Consider the following 19,628-nt stretch of genomic DNA (forward strand, 5'->3'; position numbering starts at 1 on the left):
AAAGTGTGGTTTGTATTTAAAAAAAAAAGAAATGTTTGTGTTGAATCGAGGGTCAGCCAGTGTTTCTTTTCCTCCTCAGTCCAGGTACACGACGGGATCATGGTTGCGTGGTAGTCAGATGTGAATGTCGTGCCGTGTAAAACTGCTGGACACTCGGTCTTAATTAAGATAATGACATTTCATGTAAATTGAGTCTTCCTACATTCTGGCATTCATTACTAATTGAGGTAACACTATAAACAATCTAATCCACTTTTAAATGACTCTCTCAGTTTGACCCATTACTCATGTGAGAGCATTTTGGATGTTGAGTATGTGGGAGTTTCCTGCCGGCTATACTGTGCTGTGAGTGAAATGTTAAAGATATATCTTTATCCGTGCAGAGTAGCCTTTCTCTTTGCCAAGTTTAAAACAAATTCAGTTGTTTCACAAAGCAGCTGCTGAATAATTTATACTGAGTATGAAAGGTATAAAGTTTAAAGCACACTTTATATTGTGCGGTTACATTTAGTTACCTCTCACATGATGTACATAACGAGCAAAAACTACATATTCATGGCTCTTCACATAGAATATCACTGGATGCACTGATCTGGTCTCTGATGTACAATTTTGTAGAAGTCCTGAGTTGAAATGATATTTACTATATCAAGTGATTTAGCTTTTAATTAAGAAATAAAGGAGATGCATGTGCTGCATTCATGTGTGAAATTCTGCCTTCTTAAACACCTGAAATAGTAAGTGCAGTTGAAATAACATCTAAGTCTAGTTGTACTCATACTGATTGAATATAGTCAAACATATGCATTTTAGGTAGCCTTGTTTAAACTCATTATTAAAGAGTAGTAAGCTCGTTTTCAAACCGTGAGGTCAATTAATTAATATAGATTTTTGTTTACTAATCTGTTGTCTGCTTAGTGCATGTCACACTGCAAAAGAAACCTGTTGAGCAAATCACTTGTATGTTATCCATATTTGACTGATGTTGAATCTTTAATATTTCATGTTGCTTTTGGTAACAATCGAAATACTTTTTTACCAGCTCGTGTCAACATGTCTTCTGTTCTGTTTTCTATCTTTCGAGGTGTTTCCTGCCTTCAAAAAAGCCGCCAATGCCAGAATATATTCTCTAATTTCTCCCCATTATACGGCTTTGATCAGATAAGCATCAAAACAGGTTATGCAACTGAGAGATAGCATGAAATGAGAACCACGAGGAGAAGTAAATCGGCATGTCCCAGCACAGTCCCCTCAATATGTACCATTGAGACTGTTTTTCATTGTCATAGTTCGGTGGCTTTTGGCATGTAGATGGACAGAAAGACTCATTTTATAGTTTCTATATCACTCAAAAATTTATTTAGAGCTGAATAACTTTGCCTGTGACTTATCTGTGGATTTTCCCTCTGTTTGTTGCAGTTTGCCCCATCGCTGAGTGTCTCAGAGGACGAGCAGTTTGTGGAGAAGATCCAAGATTCTTGTAACTTTCCTGCTGGCCACATCCTGTTCAAACACATCTCTCGTCTTGATACCCTCCTCTGTCTGTCCCAGCTGCCTGCTCTTATTCCTTCTTGCTCAACAGACTTACACATTTCAGTCCTCTGCCACACACACCTCCCCTTATTCTGGCCCCTTTCTCTTCTTTTAGCTCTTCCCTCCTGTCCCCTGTCTCCTTTACCTGTCCAAGAAGGACAATCCTGTTTTTTTGCCACATTTGTCCTACACCGTCACTGCACCATTCCCCCGCTCTCCTAACCCCTCTGTTCCCCTAATGGGCACCATATCAGACAGCAGTGCCACAATCCCTTCATCGTCGCTGAGATCGTCTCTCCACCCCTAACCGCCTCGCCAACACCAACATCAACACGACCCAATGGAGACAAAAGATATGATGATGACGAGCATGTTGACAATGGACAAAGGGGAGAATGAGGGAGAGGGGGAAAAAGGGAGAGAGGAGGTGGGGGGAGAAGAGGAGGGGACGCAGCAGGAAAATGGTAGACTGATGCTGGCTGATGGTCTCGCAGAGAAAGGACCCAAGAGCCTGACCTCCGGCTCTGGACAGCAGGTGTCCAATGGCTTCACCACATCCACCCCTCAAAGCCCCCGGGAGGGACCAGGGACAGCGGCTTGCGCCGGAGGTACAGCCTCTGGGACTGGAGGAGGCACCGGGTCCTCAGTGCCGCTGGGAGGCCTCAGGACTCTGGTGGTCCAACAAACCAGCTTGGAGAGGCCCAGGGAAACCTGGAGCAAGAAGATGGACTTCTTGCTCTCTGTGATCGGCTACGCTGTGGACCTGGGAAATGTCTGGCGCTTCCCTTACATCTGCTACCAAAATGGAGGAGGTGAGGAGGGGAGAGATGTTTGAGATGGGTGGAGGAGGTAAGGAGTGGGGTGGAGTTGGAGATCAGCGTATAGGAAATCCCGTGCTAGAGTAAACAGGATTTCAGGGATTAGAAGAAGAAAAAGCTCTTTCTTGAATTGTCCTGCAGCGTATATTGGGAGTGTACAATAGTCAGAGTAATAATTCACAATATATGTAGCAGCTGAAGTGTGTCAGTTTACTGCCCTGTAATCTCTTCCATCACAAAAGATGGAGGTAGATGGAGATCTTCACTCCTGCAAAGCAAACAGCTAAATGAAAAAGGGCGTAGGCCTATAAGGACTGCTGCCGTTAACATACTTGTTTATGAGTAGCTCTTGATGGAGCTCACTTCTTGCACAATCTTAAGTACAAAAAGGTAAGTTTGTGTTTTTACAAAGTCTGTGTGGCCTGCCCGTGCTCTGTCACTACAAAGTCCTCACCTAGTGGCAAGCAGGGCCTCCCTTTCCGCTTTTATTGAATTTGCAATAATAAAATCTTTGCAATTTCCTGTGTTCTGTGTGTGTGTTTCACGGAGCGAGGTAGAGATGAAGACTGGGAGACACTTGATAGAGGCAACAGTATTAATTGTGGTTTTTATGAGAACGCCTTCAGTCTCTTCTTTCTCCTTGCTTAATAACCTGTCTCCCAGGCAGCTGCTCAATCAACCCTTATCTTTGCTTTCATGTCACAAAGACATGAGACACACACCGACTCACCCGCATACACAAATGCACACATGCACATGAAAATAAGTTGATAATCAGATAGAAAGAAAGGAAGAAAGGAAGAAAGAGAGATGTGTTATCAAACTCTGCACGTTAGGTTGGAGAGGCCAAAGATCTGGCTGCCGTCCTGCTGCTTCCCTGTTCCTCAGTGTTTGGTCTTCTACTTCTCCTTTCATCACTTTTATATTTTCCCTGCTTGATAATGAAGCCAACATCGCAGCAGTCCTACTTTGTCATTGTGGAATTTAAACTAAATTACCCTCTTACTGTGTGTTTCCACATATTGAATGCAGGGTGATATTGAACTGGGAAAGCATGCACTGTTGTTTTTGAATGGACTGGGGTTGTATAAATGATAAGGTACTTACAATATGTGATGATTTTTACAGAGTGCTGTTTAATGTTCTTGGTTCACTGGGAGTTATTGAGAGGACTACTGAGATTTCAGATGGAGTGTGTACCAGTAGCTTTTCTCATGAGTGTAATTTACTTTTTACTGTTCCATAACTCTTTCTATTTTCGAATAATTCCCTTCTCACTTTCCCCACTGTTTTCATCCTCCCCACATCGATCACCCCATTTTTTCTTCTCCCTCTCTCCTTACTTGTTTCTCATCTCCACCTTCCCCCCTCTCTCATCCCCAAATTTCCATCCGCCCTCGTGTCTCTGCCCAGGTGCCTTTTTGCTGCCTTACCTGTTGATGGCGGTGTTCGGAGGTGTCCCTCTCTTCTACATGGAGCTGGCTCTGGGCCAGTTCCACCGTAGCGGCTGCATCTCCATCTGGAAACACATCTGCCCCATCTTCAAAGGTAACGGGATGAGTGGAGAGAAAACGGAACAGATGGAGAAATGAGTTGATAGCGATTTCTTAGAGGAGAAGATAAAAGAACAGGAAAATTGGCGAAGAAGGACAGTGTCAGAGCCTGAGAGACAGCTCATTTAACCCCCTTGTCCCCCTTGGTACAGTTCCCTTGAAGAGCATCCCTGGCTTCTTGTACATCTAGTGAGATGTACTGACTCTCTGTTATGGAAATTGTCACATTTCCATGCCAAATGCCAGATGCTCAGAAATGTGATAGTATGTAAATTGTTGTTGTTCGGAAATGTCACCCACTCACCCAATAGCAACTTGAATTAGCTTGAAAACACCACTGATGTCTCTTGAGGATCTGGAGAGTTTTAATCAAATGTAGATGGGAAGTTTATAATCAAGACAGTCCAAGTTGAAATTTAGTTCAAGTGAAGATTTTTCTTGCTAATTTCTTGCTAATCATTTCTTTGCCTCTCACGCAGGGATCGGCTTTGCCATCTGCATCATAGCCCTCTACATCGCCTTCTACTACAACACCATCATGGCCTGGGCCTTGTACTACCTACTGTCATCATTTCGGCCCACCCTGCCCTGGACAACCTGCACCAACAGCTGGAACACCGCCAACTGTAACCGCTACATGTCCACCGACCACAACGTGTCGTGGTCCAACTCCTCCACCTCCCCGGCCGAGGAGTTCTATACGTAAGTGCATGTAAGTCGGATGTAGAGGCGTAGGGGAGAGCTGTGCAGGAGGGAGGCGTCAAGTGAAGGAGGGAGGATGACTTCCAGAGAGCGATTTACAGGGTCGGTTCTGGTGTTTAACTGACAGATTTACCACCATTCCTCTCTCCAAAATCCACTTGCACCACCGCTTGTGAAGACGCAGCAGAAAGATGCTATTAGACTTTCATTATAAGAATCTCTAATCTCATCTGAGATGGGTAGAGTAACTTACTATGTGAAGAAGAATATATGACATATCCTCACAGATAATATTGTGTGTTGTGTGACAGTCAATGTGCAGATAATCAGGGGTCAGTTAAGTCACTTGTGATTCCATTTTAGCTTCTATTGACAAGCAAACAGTTTGTGCTTAAATAGATATTACAACAAACTAGAAAGCTCTCAGCTCACTCTGAATTAGCGTGCCAGCATATGAACTACCACTTTACTGTAGCTAAAGGAGCAGGAGGAGGATGAGAGAGGCTAGAGATCAGGAGGGAGAGAGAGAGTGAGCTGATGTTTTCTTTGATTATTGGAAGATAAAAAGATGGATGAGAAGGTAGTGAGAAAAATTTGAAGCAGCAGTTACAAATATGCTCTTGTATTAAAAAAAACATCACTGACATGAACTTTTAAGTGATTATTTATATTATTCTAATTGTTAACCAATGTTTTGGATTTCACAGTAATTAATTCAAGTAACTCAACTCAGTCAGGTTTCTTTTTGTTTTGTGTTTTTACTGTAATGTAAAACCCGAACTGAAACACTGTCTCTCTTATTCTTGACTGCTTTGGGACTCTACAGTCTACTGGCTCGGTCTTATCAGCTGCTCACTAGACCGTGTCCGTGTCTGTCCACCGAGACAGATTCAGGCTTTATCCAGAGTTGACTTTTCCTAATACAGGTTTAAAAGTAACAAATTCCCCAACTGAGTCTGGTGCCAGAATTTCCTGTTTTCGACATAAATCACGTCTCTGTTTTATCGTCCAAGCTCTGTGTGCTTAACCTGTGACCAGATGTTAACCTCCCTGTTCATTTCAGCTCCTTCTTTTCTTGCCCTGTAGTGCGTTTCTTCTGTTTTTTATGTTGGCATGTGTAAACTTTGTTTATTGACATGAATTTGCTATGAAGTCAGTCATGGCCCTCTTGTATGGTTCTTATCTAGTCTCTCCATCGTTTCCCTTAGGTGAACTTTCAGTACTGCTCATTTAATCTGTATGTATCATGTATGTGTTTATTTTTCAAGGGATTCGCATTCTCATATTGGACGACAAAGTTTATACTTCTGTATATTTCCCTTCTGTCCTGTTTATTTCCCTTTCTCATCCACCCCCTTTATTTTTCTCCTCTTCTTACTCCGTGATGTTTTTTATTTCTTGCTGTTCCTCTCTGTATCGCACCTCCTTACTTCCATGCTCTGTCCTTTTCCTCTTTTCCCTTCCTATCCACCCTATCTTTGAATTCTCACTTTCTCTTATCTTCTCTGTCACTTCTTATTATTCCCCACATTCTTCTCATTCCTTTTACGTTCCCTTGCCTCTTCTCTTCTTCCTTCACCTACTCTCTTCCACGACTCCCCCTCTCTCTCTCCCTTTATGCAATTTCACTTTTTTCATCACTGTCTGTTCCTTGTCTGCCCTCTTTGCGTCCCCTTCAATTTCACCTCTCAACCCCAACATCTTCACATCGTTTCCTCCCTCCAGTCGGCAGGTGTTGCAGGTCCACCTCTCCCCAGGTCTGCACCAGCTGGGCTCTGTCAGCTGGCAGCTGGCCCTGTGCCTGCTCTTCATCTTCACCATCGTCTACTTCAGCATCTGGAAAGGAGTCAAGACGTCTGGAAAGGTAACTGAAGGGGCGCCTGCATGGCTGATGGGGGTGTCAGTTAGAGTGGATGGATGGATGGATTGATGGAGCCAGAGAGGCAGAGAAAAGGACGGTTGTTCATTTCTCATTCATCATCAGGGGTAGTAAAGTTGGTTAGAAGGACTCAAAGTAAAAAGGTTTGTGGCTCAAACCTCAACATCCAAACCCTAAAAGACCAGACAGGTTTCTAGTTTTCCAAGGTGGACATCAATCTACACAGTATAGTACAATAGCTGGTGTTGGCGAAACATCCTTAACTTAAGGATTTAGTTGTTTTATCCCATAGTGTTTTGCAGTTTAAAGGGGAACTCCACTGATTTTACGCATCTGTTTACAGGTCTGCATATGTGGAAAAGGTTGTATAAAGTGTTTTATGGCTCCAGAGGGAGCTGTGTGAAATCTGAGGAACTGCCCCAAGTGATGTAACTTGAGTCAGCGTCAGCTGGAGACAAGTGTGTGGAGTTAGAAAGAAGTGAGCTTACCAGACCTCTGGAGCCCGCTCCTCAGCTCTGCTCCAGGCTAGCGGCTCCAGGCTACATTAGCCGCTACTACCATCATTTTGACGTGGAAGAAGAATAATGATAAATCTGGTTCTGCATTGTTTTTTGTTTTTTTTACTGTCCACTGTAAGTCCGACAGTATATCAGCTGCTATGACTGATTAGACGTAAGAGTTCATCAACAGAAAAGTAACTTGTTTCGTCTTTCCTCTTTTCTGCATTAGGTAGTTTGGGTGACTGCTACCTTTCCCTACCTGGTCCTCCTGGTGTTGCTCATCCGTGGGGCCACTCTGCCCGGGGCCTGGAGGGGCGTGGTCTTCTATCTCAAACCTGATTGGGAGAAACTTCTTAGCACTACAGTAAGTCATTTGGTGCATTCTTGAAAGGCCTTCTGTGATCTCTCTGTTAGAAATGTTCATGCTGCCGCCATCCTTAAACAAACTTCTTGTCTTAACATACATCGTTCGCCATCATCGACCTCCCTCCGTCTCTAAGGTGTGGATTGATGCAGCGGCTCAGATCTTCTTCTCACTGGGTCCGGGGTTCGGCGTGCTGCTTGCCTTTGCCAGCTACAACCCTTTTCACAACAACTGCTACAAGTGAGAATTATTCTTAATCACACATTTCAGTATATATGTCATGCTACAATGAAACCCACCTGCTTAATGAGCCAAATGCTACTTCAGGGGCTTTTCCACCTTCCCAAATTACACTTCTCCCTAACTCTGTCGTCTTCCTGCCACCCAAACCTCTCCTTTCTCCTTCTCAGAGATGCTTTGGTCACCAGCTCTGTGAACTGTCTGACTAGCTTTCTGTCCGGCTTTGTCATCTTTACCGTGCTGGGCTACATGGCTGAGATGAGGCAGCAGGACGTGGATGCTGTGGCCAAGGATGCTGGTAGGACAACACACCAACACAATCCCAAAAACATCGCTCTTTACTCTTTAGTCTCATCGGGACATCATGTGAGCACAGAGCGTTCATGTCATGTCACGTTGTATGAAGCGTCAGCTGCACACATTTGTAGTTCTGGGCTCAAATGCTGTTCGAGGTCTACAAAAATACAGTTGTGATGATGAATACAACATCTGCCTCTCTTTTTTCCTCTCCAGGTCCCAGTCTGCTGTTCATCATTTATGCAGAAGCCATAGCAAATATGCCTGCTGCTACTTTCTTTTCCATCATCTTCTTCCTCATGATCATTATGTTGGGTCTGGACAGCACGGTTAGTTTGTCAATCAGTCTTTGTATCCTCACATGTCCCTCTCTCCTTGTGGTAATCCACCTGATTGTGTTGTTGCCCAGTGCCCAGCTCTTGCATGCTCTCTCAAACCTGGAAACAGAGGTTTCATATTTGCCTTGTTGTACGGGCAAACAACTTCTTCTGTTTGACTTGTATTTGCCTGTCGTACTCGTTGCTCCATAAAGGTGTCGGGTCTTATTTGTCTTCACTGTTCCATTTTGGATAACAGTCAACGAAAACAATGCGACAGGACTTTCATATTACTGTTGTGTGGTGATCTTGTCTCCATAAGCTCGTGTTTATCTGCTGTGAGGCAGCCAGCTGGAGAGACCCGTAAAGCTCTTATCACGTACTGATAATCAGTGTAGAATCAGCATCAGGGTTGCTGTGCTCCTCCATTTTATGACTGAGGATATTACTGCAAAAGTGTCAGTGTACTTGGATTCATGTTGGACCCTGTTAACATTTTGTCTCTTCATTTTTTTTGGCATTGTGCAAAGGTTGAGATACACAAGGCATCTTTGGATGTTTTTCATCTGTGTACTGTGGATTGTCAGACGAGTTTCAGACTACTGCTGGATTGATTTGATCAAACAGCTGATTAGCAACATCTTGATAACATTTAGAATCTTAAAGCTCTCAGCCGAAGGTATATGTACAGTATAATGTTTCCTAGATAAGTGGCTATGGTTTCATTTTCTGCCTCTTTTTTTAAAAAAAATTCTCCACTTCTTATTTCTTTCCCTCTCACCTCCCCGGTGTCTCTCCAGTTTGCCGGGTTGGAGGGGGTGATCACGGCTATGCTAGACGAGTTCCCTCATATCCTGGTTAAGAGACGAGAGTGGTTTGTCTTCGGCCTGGTGTGTGTCTGCTACCTCGGGGCTCTCTCCACACTCACATATGTAAGTTAAATAACAACGTCACATAGCGGTTACCATCAGAATCGATCATAAAAACAATCAATTTAGATTTTAGAATAACCCAAATCAATAATTTATCCCACCTGACTGCACACAATTCAATAGCTGATGATCGTGATAATCTGCCACTAATAAGAAACATGAATTCAAGACTTTGTTTAATTCCCATCATTTCTCACATCCTCTCTTTCCATTCAAATATATTATAGACAAGCTCATGCTGTTCAAAAGTATCTTAAGTGTGACTGTTGTGTTTTAGGTAATGTGATGGACTGTAGTTAACAATTAGCTGAAATCAGATTAGAGCAGTCTCTGAGCAGTAATCAGTTTATCTCCAACCCTCATTACAGTAAGGTGGTGAACAACATGCATCTTTGGGCGATTTAACACTCACAAGAAATTTCCCTAATCCTTGACTTAGACTTTGTAGATGAAGCCTCTTGCATAGGAGTAATTTGTAAATGGCTTTACAGAAAATCCTCCTCTCTCTCTCCCTCGTCTTGTCTCGTGTGTCAGGGAGGAGCGTTTGTGGTGAAGCTGTTTGAGGAGTACGCTACAGGCCCTGCCGTCATCACCGTGGTCCTGCTCGAAGTCATCGCCGTCTCCTGGTTCTACGGTAAGTTTGAGTATTGGTGGCGGTGATGGTTTTGCAGCCTTATTGTGAACGTGGAGAGTGTGACCCGATGCTGTATTGTAACGTGTTGTTTTTGAGCGCAGATTGTAAACCGCGCTGCTGACTTATGATGATACTGTGATCTCCTCAGCTCTCAGAAAACAGATATTTGATATTTGGGACTTTGTGTGTTCCAGGTACCAACCGTTTCTGTAATGACATCCAGGCTATGCTTGGTTTCTACCCGGGTTGTTTCTGGAGGGTCTGCTGGGTGGCCATCTGCCCCTGCTTTCTGCTGGTGAGGCTCAAATACAGTATTCACACACACACACACACACACAAGCTTAGATGGGCACTAAGTTGTGTCAAATGCTGGAAGAGTAAATGAAGATGCAGTAGTTAGAACAGCTGTCATTGACTTATTAGCTTTCATTAGAATAGTTTTGTCCTGTATTTATATGGATGTTTGATTCTTGTCATAACCCAGCTCTGCTTTTGTTCCTGTGTCCAGTTCATCATCATCAGTTTCCTGGCCTTCCCTCCAGAGGTCAGGCTGTTCCACTACCACTACCCACCATGGACCACTGTCCTGGGCTACTGCATCGGGGTGTCCTCATTCATCTGTGTGCCTGCTTACATGGTCTATCACTTGCTTAATGCCAAGGGTACATTCAAACAGGTACAGCATTTCCTTTCCTGTACTTCACTTCACGCTCTGTCCTTCTCCTTCTTACCTGCATCCTCTCCTGACCTTTGTTCTCTCACTGACGCTCCTCCAACGACAGGGATTGCCTCTGTTCCTTTCCTGTCTGTGCGCTGTCAGGGTCTACCCTCTCCAGTGAGCACACGACTGGAGACCAGATCAGATCAAAGGAGCGCAGAGGAGACGCAGGCCAGAGATTAAGCCATGACAACTTCCAGGCCCCATAGATCTTACACACACACAAGTATATGCGTAGAGCATTACCTGGTGACACACACACACATCATCCACTTTCTGCGATGCACGTGTAGGCTGTCACGTTGCCAGATTTGAGGATGAAGAGACCAGGCTTGTGTCAACATCAGATCGCCCTGCAAAACAAACTGAATCTCGGATGTCTGTTTGTTACATTAAAGTGTTCTGAGCTAAGCGTCTTTAATTCTTGCTCCTGTGGGGCCCTACCTAACATTTTCTGGTGTCTTTTGAGCAACTTGTCCCTTACATAATTAATGCAAATACAACATGTCATCATTATCATCGTCATCATTATTATTATTATCTTGTAATACCCTTTGGTAGAGTTGACAGAAGGTAGGAGGACATCAAAGAGGCTGGTAGACAGAGCTTCTTTGGCCGTGGTCCAGTATTGACACTGCTGCCAGGGTTACACAATGACACTGACACACACTGTCAACACACGGGAGTCGTGTTTTTTTGTGCGCATGTGAATGTGAAAGAAGACAGTGTCAGTGTAACTGGCCGGGACAGATGAGGCAGAGCGAGGTCAAAACGCCCGAGTGTCTCTTTGTAGCAAGACTGGGGGTTGTGTGTTCGTCATCTGTAAACTCACTGCAGGTGTGGATACCGTTCTTGCTCTTCCCTACTCAGTGTTTTGATCGAGTCAGGTGTGTTTGAGATTTGAACGAAAAGGATTAGTTGAAAAAAAAAAGAGTCAAGTTTTTAAGATTAACATTCACTGGTTGCAGCTTCTCAAATGTGAATATTTATTGGTTTCCTTCGTCGCCTCTGATTGTAAACTTGGTCGGACACATCAAGACATTTAAGAATGTCAACTTAACTTAACTCTGGGAAATTGCAATTCACATTTTTGGCTAATTTTGGACATTTTATAGACGATGAACTGACAAATCAAAGAAATAACTGGCAGATAAATCGATAATGAAAATAATTATTAGTTGCAGCCCCACATGAGATAGTACCCATACTCCATATGAATGGCATGTTTGGACATTACGTGGTCTCATACTGAAACAATGCATGCTGTACACAGGTTTAAGACTAAATCAATCACAACCTACTGCAATAACTTTAGTGGCTTTAGTGACCTGCTGTGTCATATCAGTTTAATTTACTCACTTTCTTTTTCTGTCCCTCATCTTTCCCTGCTGTCTGTCTCTTTCTCTTTACTCACAGCGTCTGTTAAAGAGTATCACACCAGAGCCCGGCAGTGACCAACACAGAGACTTCATTGTCACCAACGCGGTCTGACCGAACCCTGACCAAAGGAAGGTGCCACTCTAGCAACACAGAGCGCCCTCTTCTGGACAAACTGCAAAACTACAGGACAAGGGGGCTACCTTTCACCGTCTTTGCCTCTTTTTCATCCATCTCTTACACTTGTTTTTAGCTGTCTCACACCAAGATGTAGAAATAGAGGTGGAGCTAGGTGGAGCCGGGCTGCAGTAGCTTTGTTTAGTTTGGTTCCTTATGCTGGTTCAGTTTTGAAGGAGTTCTCTGGTGTTACTTGCAAACCCAGAGCTTAGTTTCAGTATCTTCAGCGTCAGCATCCTCTCTCTGTTTTTCCACTCACACCTAGGTCATTTAGTGACCGACCTTTCTTCAGGTTATACAGTTGTAACAAACATTTTATACAAGTATATAAAGTATGACACCATCTATGTTCATGTAGACAATAAATTGGAGCCACTGCACGTTGAAATCACATGGAGAAGGCCACATACTTACATTTCAATCCTCTTTATGGTTGTATTTTCATATTATGCTGTTAAGTTATGCATTCTTATATGTAGCAAAATTCAGGTATCTTTTTACATCTGTTACTGAAGCCAAATATATGATATCTGTTCTGTTCATATTTCTAAAGATGTTTCAATATTGTAGTTGTCATTGTGTTGACTGTCAGCCTGTGTTTATTTGGTGGAATCTTGGACGAACGACGGATTTGCAACGAGTTCCCTACACTGTGAAGCGCTGTCTGGTATGACATGAATGTGTGTGTCTACGTGTGTGTGAAACGAAGACTGTTATAATGTCCAGTGGAAAAATGGGACCAACCAAGTGTATTCATTCTATAACTGCAATATAAGACGTGTATTTATTTTAACGTGTATCACTGCTGTCATTTGGGCCTCCCACACTTCAGTATGACAAACACATGACATGATGGTCCTTGTTTAATCACAGCGACACTCTGCACTCTGCTGTTATACTGCATAACTGCCAGTAACAGAAACCAAATATGGATCAGAGCTAATAACATTATCAACGGCATCGTCTGAAAATCAGCGTTTCTGCTCTTTACTTTCTACCAAAAATTAGCGTGTTTGTGAGAGTGTATGTATCTGTGTGTATGTAGGAGCAGGAGTGAAAAATATGGCGAGTACTGTACATCATGTGTATTACTAGTCAGTCTGGTATTGGTGTAATCTATCCTGTGAATACCTGTCTCCTCTCTCCATGGACGTGTGAACGTGTGTGTGTGTTTAGTTCTTGTGTGGGCTTGAGTGTTGTGTGTGTGTATGCGTGTGTGTGTGTGTGTGTGTGTGTGTGTGTGTGTGTGCGCGCCTTGATTATGTATGTTGGTGCATGTATGGGTGGTTGTGCAAAAAAGGATTAGAGGTGTCCAGCCCTTTTATGTGTGCATGCCGTGATGTGTGTGTGTACTGTACTTCAAGTGTGTGTGTGTGTGTGTGTGCGTGTGTGTGCGTGTGTGTGTGTGTGTAATGTGATCCCCTGTTGTCTTGTTAACTGCCAAAATATCTTATGAAGGAAGTAAACTCCCTGTTGCCTCTCTCTCTCTCGTACCTCTCTAGCTTATGTACGATCTATGTATGTCAATAAAAGACTGTATTGAGAAATACACCTGTATAGAGTAAAGATATATAAGTATATGGGAAATAACAGATAATAAAGATATATGGAAATAAATAACCTCTGATTCTTTTATTTACACGATTTGACACATAAAGGTTTGTTTTATTTATTTTATCCTTTAAAAGGTCAACATACTCATCTGGAAATATGAACTTACATAATGAACATGGCAAAATACTCGTCAATATGTACAGTAAGACAGACAACTGACAGATCAACACATGATGGGACACTATGAAAGATCCGCTACTGAAAGAGGGAACAGAGTTCAGTTAAGACTGACTTGACTTAAGATTCAGACTCAGTTAAAGAACCTATTGAGGACCATTTCATGGAGGGGCACATACTATTGCACACCTATAATATCAATAATAAAACACACACTGAAGTGATGCTGTAACGACCAGCTGATCCTTTTTTGTCTGTCCTCCAAGTGTATTTATCGGTGTTGAATGGAATTATCATTTTAATATTGTTATTTGCATTATCTACATGCCAAGGGACAACAGATGGAAATTAGCATTGTACAATATCTGATGCAATACATTTATTGCACATTGTCCCTGTTTTAAATAAACTAATAAAGTAAAAGTAAAAGTCCTGGTTCTGGTTCTGGTTCTGCAAAATGTCCCCTGTGACTAATATGCAACAATGTGTGAGCAGCCTTTAACTGTTGTAGCTGCTCGGGGTGGAGCTAGTTTTAACTATTTTACATACAGTTTAGTCCAATGGTTCCCAACCTACGGGTGGGGCCCTACCAAAAGGTCACCAGATAAATCTGAGGGGTCATGAGATGATTAATGGGAGAGGAACAAAGAAAAAACAAAGCTCTGATTCACAAATCTATATTGTATTTTTTTGGACTTTTCTCTATATTTTGCTGGGTTTTTTTGTGAAATATTGGACACTTTTATTTTTACTTGGATACTTTTACCTCTTTGAGCCTGACTGTTATTTGAATGAAACTATCTGAGTAGTTGGTAGAACTAATAGTTTGCAGAAAATGTTTCTATCTTTGCTGCAAATGATGACAACTTCTTTTTTGTATGGGGTCACAAGCCAAACAGGTTTGGAACCATTCAGTTTAATCTTTAACAACTTGTAAACATATCATATGTGTTTTAACGTAAATGATACTGTGTGTTTATAGAGGGTAACAACTCGCCAAATTAGATTTGGCACGCAACTCAAGTGAAACAGGACAACATCTGGGCTGCGATGTTTTATCTGTGATAAACATGTGAAAACAATTACTAATTTATGGAAAAGCTTGTTCCATCTGTAGTCTGACTGTTAGACTGACACAACAGCGTGAAGTGAGCATCATCTTGATCAAAGGCTTCAGCTGAAATCATGTGTTGCATTCAGCCTCTTTAAACGCTTGCTACCCCAACCTGTCAGTACAATCATTGTTTTGTGTGTTTGTGTGTCTGTGTGTTCATATGTGCACGACACAATGGTTCCTCGTCACCACTGATTAATCCCACGACTGAAATCTGCAATCAGCAGCTTCGGCAGGCAGTCTTGTGGTCATGCAGACACACACACACACACACACACACACACACACACACACACACACACACACACACACACACACACACAACATACAGTGGAGAATGGGCTAAAAGAAAGAGCATGAGTTTCTGATTTCAGTGTTCAGTAAACCCCATCAGAGTAGTAGCCAATGCACAACAGATGTGCAGTTATACATTATGTAGCCGGTGAGTACAGTATATCCTGAGGCAGTGAGAGGAAACTTTCAGAGAAGTGTCATTATTTCAGCATGTACTTGTCCTGCCTTTCTGCACATCAGCAGTTCTATCTGCCAGCTTTGAAATGAAACTCAAAATTGACTCTTTTTTTGTTTAATTGCACCTCCCTGCACCTCCCTGGATGTGCACACATCTCTCCCATGTGTGTGAGAGTGTGAGCCTTATTGTGGCAATTTCCTCTAAGCTCCCTTCCCCTGACTGACGGACACATCCTGTGTTCTCTGTCTCGCCTTATCGCTGCTGATCTATATTAAACAGCGCAGCACAGCCAGCGTATCCCTCCACCTCTGCTGTACCTGTCATCTCTGCATCTGCCTGGCTGCCTGCCTGCCAGCCTCTCTCACTATCAGGTGTCTATCAAGACCTCCAGCTCATTTCATCTCTTTTTCCAGCCCTCATATCTTCTTTTTTTTTTTTCTTTCTTATATTATTTTGGCCAAGCCGTGTTTGTGTGTGCATACATGTGCCTACTCTCTTACTCAAATTTGTCTGTGGGTGCTGTCATTTTGAGAAATCCCTCATGGGTTTTGTTTAGCCTTTTGCACTGTGATAACCCCGATACTTCTTCGCAGCAGCTCACTTTGACTTCCCACTTTCCCGAGAGCAGCCGAGTTTGACATATCTTTCAACTCTCTTTCTGTCTGTCTCCCCTCAGTTCTCGATATAAATATTTTTTGACAGCAATCCCGAGGGTCACTCTTTTTTTCTGACAGAAAGAAATCCTGGCATTTACCTCTCTAACTTGCTCCGTCTGTCCTCACCCTGTCTCTCCATTTTTTCCTCTACTCAGCCTCGCTGCTGATCCCCTGATACTGCCGCTGCCTCTGAAGAACAGGAAATGAAACTCTCCCCCCCCCTCCTATCTGCCACCCTTTATCACACAGAAACCTTGATTCCCAGCAATGGCCGTCTCTCACTCCCCTAATGAACTCATTTTGCACGAAGGGAGAATACCGTCTTATCTCTGCAGAGTAGGCCCTCTTCTCTCTCTGACACACTCCCCCTCTCTCTCTCTTTTCTCCATTGCTCGCTTCTCCTGCCTTCTTAGCTCATATAACTGTTGCCAAGATACACCGAGAGGTCCTTGATCTGTTGTCTTCTCATTACAGGTGAGGAGATGAGAAAGACGAGGAGAGAGAGACTGAAATGATCTTTAATAGGAACTCTGAAATGCATTGGCTTCATTATTCAGGTATTAAAAAAGTGTGTGTACAATATGGCCACCATGCATACAGAGCAACAATGACTTTATGTTCAATTCAATGTCAGCCACTCAGGTAAGAGTTCAGTTGTTTAACAAGATCTGTACAAGCAAGACACATGAAAGCATATTTGTTCAGTATAAAATGACATGAAGTCTTTGGGTTCCTGTAGGGGTTCAGTTGAGTTGAGATCCTAGTGACTGTGGAGGCCATAGCATATGATTCACTGTATTCTTATACTCATCAAACCATTCAGCGAACTGTACTGAAGCATCTGCAATCGTTATGTCTCTCATTTATTCAAGATTTTACTTCAGTCATGAAGAGGTTGGGGAGAGTGGAAGAGGATGTGGTGAAACAGGCATCATACGCCTTGAAACAGCTGAAACTGTTTGATATTCACTGTAATGCGTCTTATTCCACGTCTTATTCCACCTCCTGGCTGCATGGAGGAGGTATGAACAACGCAAAATAATAATAATACGTTTAATACGTATTAATACGGAGGAGATTGAGACAATGAGTCAAGTGCAGAGGAAGGTCCAAGTAAAGGAGGAGGTGACGGCTAGTGATAATGAAGCCACCCAAGTACAGACTCATAAGACACATGGATGCAGACTGCAAGAAGAGCAATGATACAAGCACTAAAGGAGAAAAATGTAACCACCCAATAATATTTATTTGTGTTAGTGTTAGTTTATTAGTTTTAGACTGTAGTTTTATTAACAAGTAAAGGCTGTTTTGTCTTTTTTAAAGTGACATGGTGTTCAAATTTTACTTGCAAGTAAATCTAGATCTAATTAGCTTCGACTGTGGACATAAACCCCAGTATCATGTTCAAGCTTTTCAGACTTAACCTGAGAAAAAAAAACACTGCTGGAATGCAAGCTCACCCAGCAGGAAGTGAGACTGGTAGGTAGGCCTCTGCCAATTAGCAAGAACTGAGAGGCAAGTTAGCTAATTAGTCACACGAGGAATTGAATGTGAAGTTCCACGCAGGGAAAACCTTGCTGTTATCTTTGATTCCGGTTTAAAATTTGATAAACAACTCAGTCATCAGCACTAGCTTCTTCCATCTTAGGTTACTTGCAAAATGAATTTCTATCCCCTTGAAGATTTGGAGGCCATAGTTCAATTCTCTCTCTGTAGGAATCAGTCCTACAGCCCCTGTCAGCCCTATCTCGCCTGCAGCAGCGAGCCTCATCACTCGTACCAAGAAGAGAGACATATCTCCCTTGTACTGGCCTCTGTGCACTGGTTACTAGAGAAGTACAGAATTGATTTTAAGACTCTTCCATTTGTTTTTAAAGCACTGCACCAGGTTGCATCTCTGTTCATGTCTTACATCTCTCACTGCTCTTCATTCACCCAGTTAATAACCAAAGGTGATTGAGCATTTTCAGTTGTTGGCCCTAAATTGTGGAACAGCCTGCCACTAACAATTAGACCTCCCCCCTCCACTGATGCCTTTAAAGCCAGTCTAAAGACGCATCTCTTTTCTTTAGCCTCTTAATTGTCATAATGAAGACATGCCTGACCACACTCTTCATTTGTGCAATGCTGTTTGTGTTAATTCAGTCTTTCTGTAAAGCACTTTGGTTAATGTTTGTTGTTTTCAAATGTGCTCTATAAATAGATCAGTGTAAGCAAAATTCCTGTTAGCAACTGCATCCTTACAAAATAACAATGTGACTTTGACAAAAGTAAAAAATAGAATACAAAAAGGTGACTCATATCTGTGATGGATTAACTATTTGAAGCAGGTTTCAAGGCTGTGATTTCTGAAACACAGGTGCCTACTTGCCATATTAAAAACAATTTCCTGGCAGGCTTATTTTTTTTCTCATTTTGTAAGAATAGCCCGTGAATATGGCGTTTCAAAAGAACTGCAGAGCCAGGAGAACACAACATAATAAAAACAAATTACATTTTCTCAAGTGTTACAATGAGCAGCGTTTGATTCTTCTGTCTGCCATTGAGAGCATTTTCAATCAACATCCCAGGCCTCCAGTGAAAGCTGCTTTTTAATGGGGTCATACCTCCCCCTGTTGGTTTTAAGGAGTAGCATGTCCTTAGAATCCGAGTAGCTTGTTTTGACCAAAGCTGACCACTAGGGGGACTGAAGCTCCATAGAGCAGAAGGGAGTGAGGAGCTGAGGGTGTGGACTCACACGATGACATCATCATTTATTTACATTCATCTGGTGTTTTTGTCAAGAACAGGTGAAACAATTATTGAATTAATGTATAACTGAATAGTAGAGCAGGTCAGTGAATCAATTACAAACTTACTGCACATTTTAAAGACTACGGTTTTTCATTTTGCATTGTGAAATTTACATTATAATTGTTCACGTTAAACTATTTTGGCGAAATGGGGTCAAAATGTGACTTTTCTATTGCTTTTATTCTTTTACTATCCAAACAATCTACCATATACACACCCATATAACTCACACACACACACGGACACACACCGGTCTGTGATGCAGTCTCTTGTGGATAGCAGAGCTTTAATTACAAGGAGGATTGTGACTAGTCCCACTGTCTCTGTCCCAACACTAATTCCCCGAGGTAGAATCATCCCCTGCTCTAATCCTAATCTTGTTTTCTCCTACACACTCGCTTTCTCGGTCTCTCCCAGCCTGTTGTGGTCACCTGTCTGCGGAGGATCTATTTTTTTTCTCTCTTCCTCTTTTGCCCTCTCCTCAGCTGCTCTTTTGTCATCCACCTTGCTCTGCCGAATGTGGTCTTAATACTTTGTTATCATCCAAGAAGGCAGACGTATGAGCTCTGCTAAACATGTTTCGCATACATACATAACCCCTACAACTGAAAACAAATAGAGGTAGATTTATATGCACAGCTGCTTGCACACACACGTATACACACAAGTAAGTAAGGCCTAATGGGCTACACCCAAACTGCAGGGATGGATATAGAGGGGGAGAGGATGTGGGAAGGACAAGTCATCAATCATCCTGTCACGCCTTTATTTGCAATCATTCCTATCATGTGCTTTCTCTATTTTTATCTCTACTTTCTATT

General features: G+C 42.5%; 1 protein-coding gene across 1 annotated transcript; it reads left to right on the forward strand.

Moving 5' to 3' along the window:
• The first annotated feature begins 1,873 nt into the window (after positions 1–1,873).
• Positions 1,874–12,287, forward strand: slc6a4a (solute carrier family 6 member 4a). The gene is made up of 13 exons (XM_070905571.1): positions 1,874–2,345; positions 3,765–3,899; positions 4,384–4,606; positions 6,332–6,470; positions 7,215–7,349; positions 7,486–7,589; positions 7,760–7,887; positions 8,103–8,215; positions 9,004–9,135; positions 9,670–9,769; positions 9,964–10,064; positions 10,278–10,445; positions 11,904–12,287. Exons 1-13 carry the CDS (start codon positions 1,874–1,876, stop codon positions 11,976–11,978), a joined length of 2,025 nt encoding a protein of 674 aa, XP_070761672.1. The 3' UTR covers positions 11,979–12,287.
• Positions 12,288–19,628: the final 7,341 nt, after the last annotated feature.

Source organism: Enoplosus armatus, chromosome 5 (assembly GCF_043641665.1).
Source record: "Enoplosus armatus isolate fEnoArm2 chromosome 5, fEnoArm2.hap1, whole genome shotgun sequence".
Lineage (NCBI taxonomy): Eukaryota > Metazoa > Chordata > Actinopteri > Centrarchiformes > Enoplosidae > Enoplosus > Enoplosus armatus.

Excerpts from the sequence above, each read along its gene's own strand:
- slc6a4a (XM_070905571.1), top strand. The coding sequence starts at position 1,874 with ATGGAGACAAAAGATATGATGATGACGAGCATGTTGACAATGGACAAA. Across the intron at positions 3,900-4,383 it reads CATCTGCCCCATCTTCAAAG|GGATCGGCTTTGCCATCTGC; the intron begins GTAACGGGATGA and ends CCTCTCACGCAG. Across the intron at positions 4,607-6,331 it reads CCGGCCGAGGAGTTCTATAC|TCGGCAGGTGTTGCAGGTCC; the intron begins GTAAGTGCATGT and ends TCCTCCCTCCAG.